The sequence below is a fragment of the Hyaena hyaena genome, unplaced genomic scaffold, assembly GCF_003009895.1.
Source record: "Hyaena hyaena isolate Hyena2069 unplaced genomic scaffold, ASM300989v1 scaffold_650, whole genome shotgun sequence".
NCBI lineage: Eukaryota > Metazoa > Chordata > Mammalia > Carnivora > Hyaenidae > Hyaena > Hyaena hyaena.
This window is the reverse complement of record NW_024081283.1, coordinates 265,207-269,295: the sequence shown is the minus strand read 5'-3', so window position 1 is coordinate 269,295 and position 4,089 is coordinate 265,207. Positions and strand designations below refer to the sequence as shown.

General features: G+C 58.9%; 1 protein-coding gene across 1 annotated transcript; it reads right to left on the bottom strand.

The window, feature by feature from the left end:
* Positions 1 to 91: 91 nt before the first annotated feature.
* On the bottom strand, positions 92 to 3,262 carry INHA (inhibin subunit alpha). Its single transcript, XM_039216661.1, has 2 exons — positions 2,940 to 3,262; positions 92 to 1,104 (listed from the first exon to the last, which is right to left on the bottom strand). The coding sequence occupies exons 1-2, from the start codon at positions 3,211 to 3,213 to the stop codon at positions 269 to 271; spliced, it is 1,110 nt and encodes a 369-aa protein (XP_039072592.1). The 5' UTR covers positions 3,214 to 3,262; the 3' UTR covers positions 92 to 268.
* Between the last annotated feature and the right edge of the window lie 827 nt (positions 3,263 to 4,089).

Genomic DNA, 4,089 nt, shown 5'->3' with positions numbered 1-4,089 from the left:
GGCTGTGTGACCTGAAAGCCTACAATCCCATGCTCGTGGGGCCCAGTCCTGCTCCCCACCATATCAGAGAGGCCAGAGAATGCATGCCAAGTCATATGCACTATGTTGTTTATTGTCACGTTACCCATGGGACAGGGTCAGATGGGGGAGGGGAGCCCTCAGGCAGAGACACATGGAAGGAGGGGGAAAGTGAGAACCATCTAATTTCTGAACTCTGCTCTTCCTTCCAGCTGCTGACGGCAGGGGCTCGGCCACCAGCGGGGCTCCCTCAGATGCAAGCACAGTGTTGCGTGAGAAGGTTGGGCACGGTCTCATACTTAAAAGAGTAACCGCCATCTGAGGTGGTGCGGACACGTAGGGGCCTCATGGTCCCAGGGAGGGCAGCACAGCAGGGCTGGGCCCCTGGCACCAAAGAAAGGGGCCGGGCGGGGGTCGGAGGAGCCCCCAGGGCCGGCAGGGGCAGGTCTGGTGGGGTCGTCAGCCCACAGCCACCGTGACAATAGTGGAAGATGAAACTGGGAGGGTGCACGATCCACCGGTCCCAGCCCAGCTCCTGGAAGGAGATGTTGAGGGCCGCTCGGTGACAGTCAGCATGGGCAGCGGGTTCCTCTGGAGATCTCTGGAGCAGGCGCAGCGCGGCCGGAGACCAAGGCCAGGGCAGCGGGGGAGTGGAGCGGCGGGTTCTCTCCCCTCCGCCGCCCGGCGGCCTGGCCCGCGTGTGGGCCACCAGGAAGGGTGTGGCCTCAGGCCGGGCTGAGCAGGAGCAGAGAGGGCAACGCAGCTGCAGCACCAGGACAGGGTTGGTGAGCAGAGGGAGGGCGGAGGCGGCCAGGTGCAGCACGGCCCAGCGAGAGGGCGCCTGGCCCAGCGACACGGGCACGGCCAGGGGGACCCCTGATGACAGTGCCAGCAGGCTTAGCAGGGGTCCAGAGCTGTTGGAGGCTGCCCTGCCCTGCCTGTCCAGCCCGGTGTGGAACCACAGGTCGGCCGACGTCACCTGGCGGCTGCGCGTGTGCCTGGACGGCTGGAACACGTAGGTGAAGAGGCCCTCCTCGGCCTCCTGGGTCAGCTCCCCGGCAGCCGGCTCCGCCTCACAGCTGGCACCTACGGGAGATAGACGGAAGGGAGAGGGCAGCCCTGACTGGCAGAGCCTGGGACCCCTCCTCCTCAGCAGCAGGCAGGAGGCTGCCCTCCATGAGCCCGCCCCTCTCCTGAGTGCCCGGTCGGACTTGAGGCCTCTCTCCGATCTTGGGAGAACAGATAGAGGCTCTCCATTTGTTACTTCCTCTTTAAAGGACTTAGAAAATACAAGACAGACGTTGTCAACCTCTCTCTGTAGTGGGTTTACCTACCGCCATTCCTATCAGCATCGTATACGAGGCCCCGCCCACCCTCTACGTTCACCAACGCTTGGGCCTAAATCTTTGTTCACTGATAGTGTGAAATGGGTCCTTGAATGATGGTACCTTGGTGCCATCTCTAGCATTTGCTTGATTACCCCATATAGCTTTTTATAGGTCAGAAATACCACATGACAAACTCTTTAACAATTCCGCTTAAGGGGCACCTGGATGGCTCAGTCGTGTGAACTTCCCACTCTTTTTTTTTTTTTTTTTAACGTTTGATTTATTTCTGAGAGAGAGAGACAGCATGACAAGGGGAGGGTCAGAGAGACGGAGACACAGAATCCGAAACAGGCTCCAGGCTCTGAGCTAGCTGTCAGCACAGAGCCCAACGCAGGGCTCAAACCCACGAACTGTGAGATCATGACCTGAGCCAAAGTCAGGCTGCCCAACCAACTGAGCCACCCCGGCACCCCTAAACTTCCCACTCTTGGATTTGGCTCAGGTCATGATCTCGAGGTCCGTGGGATCGGGCCCGGTGTGGGGCTCTGCGTTGACAGCAAGGAGTGTGCTTGGGATTCTCTCACCCTTTTCTCTCTGCCCCTCCCTACTTGTGCTCTCTCTCTTTCCTCTCTCTTGCTCTCTCTCTCAAAATAAATAAACATTTTTTAAAAACTCACACAATTCCACTTTAAAAAAAAAAAAAAAAAGGTTAACACCAGAAAGTAAAAGGAGGGGGAGGAAGGGAAAGCATATAACCCAGGATAGAGGGCAGCGCTTTCTAAGAAAGGTGGTTGGCATCCTTACCCCACAGGTAGGCAGGCTACACTAAACAATTGACTAGTTGACGGACTGGGGTTGGGACTACACTGTTACACAGATCCTGTTATAAATCTCGCAAGTGACGCATTTGGCAGATAAGGAGAAAGGGTTACAAAAATGAACTACTAAGTGGCCAGGCTGGGATTCTACCCGATCCCAGGGCCACACTAACTCACGGTGCTGCACGAGGACCCAGGCACAGGGAGGCGGGGGGTCCTCTCTGAGGGGAAGGTGGGCCAGGCTATGAGAAAGCCCAGCCGGAAGAGGACTTCGTTGGTTCAGTCAGTGGAACAGGGGAACGTGCATAAGATGAGAAGAGAAGTCAAGAGAAAAGTAGACTAAATTTCCTGGCAAGGTTTCCCAACTAATCTCACCCCTGCATCTCTGCTATCTTCTCAAGCCTCGGCTCACTGGGACTAAAGAGACAAGGTTTGGAGCAGGAAGAGGAGGCAGAGGAAGAAGGAAAGGTGGCAGGAAGGGGCCGATGCCCAAATATCTCTGTTGCTTAGAGACTCTAGGTTTCCCAAATGAGTATCTCCCAAATGCCTCCCCTCAGCCTTACACCATTTCACTTAATCCTGAGAAGTAGGCATTATTGCCCCATTTTAAGGTGAGGAGACAGAAGCTCAGGAAGGTTTAGTAACCAGCCCCCTGTTGCAAAGCCAGTTGAGCGGCAGGTCTGGGATTTAAACCCAGACCTGCCTGGCTCCCAAGCCCAGGCTGTCTGTACCACACTGCTTCTCAGTCACCTTGCCATTTCCCCACCTTCATTACCTGCAGTCGGGAAAAGGATGGCCTGGGAGACATCTTCCTCCTCCCTGGGCTGAGCGCCCCTGCGTATGAAGCCCCCCGGGGCATGTCTTCGGGGCAGACGCCTGGCTCCAGGGTCCCCACTTTCCTCGGTCACTGCCGGAGGCCCCAAAGCATCCAAGAACAGGGCCCTCACCTTGGCCAGGACAACTTCCCGGTCCAGCTCTGGCCCGGAGCAGCCGTGCCCACTCTTCAGGGCCAGCAGTAAGAGAAGCAGGAGTGGCGGCTGGGGCAACATGGCTCACCCAGGCCTGCCAGTGGCGCCCCGTGCCCTCGCTGTCAGGGCCTGTCCCCCACCCCTCGCCTCCCCACTCTGCCCTCCCCATCCCAGCCCGGGCCCTCTTCTACCCTCCTCATCCCAGTCTCCCCAGCCCTTCCCACGCCCTGCAGTCCAAGTTGCCCCTGCCCATGGCATTGAGACCTCCTATCTCTGACGCAGATGTCTGTGGCCCTGAGCCTTATCTCCCACTCCTGCCAGGCATGTGGGAGAGGGGGCTGGTGAGCGTCCTCACCCCGAGTGACCTGACCCACACATTCAACCCCTTCCCCCCTACTCTCTCTCTCTTTCTCAAACATACACATCCCAGCACCCAGCACAGAGGTGACATCAGGTACAACAGGAGCCAGGGAGCTGGGGTCAGCCAGCTCCTAAGAGTGTTATTCGTCTTGGAGACAGAAAGCGCCAGCCCCTCAGACCTTCGGGAGGGGCCCCTTGCAACCAAGCAGCTGCTGGACCCGTCATGGGGGGGAAGGGCTGAGGTCGGGGCTAGAACCGGGGCTAGGGCGGGGGGCAGGTGGTCCTGCCTGCTCTAAACTTAGCCTCGAGGAGCCAGTCTGGGCTCTTGTCCTCCAGCTGTGTCATCAGAGAATATTTTTGGGATTGGCAGCTGCAGGCGCCTCTGCCACTCAGGCCCAAGCCCGGCGGGCGGTTGGGGACCTGGCGGCTGGAGGTGGGAGGGAGGAGGGGAAAGTGGCCCAGGCTGTGGGAGGGGGCTGGGAAGAGAGGCTCTCCGGAGCAGGAAGCTAGGCAGCGGGCAGGGGAGGCTGCGGGGCCCCTCGCTGCAAAGGCAAACAGGAAGGACTGCCCCCCGAGCTCTCGGCTCGGGGCCCGGGA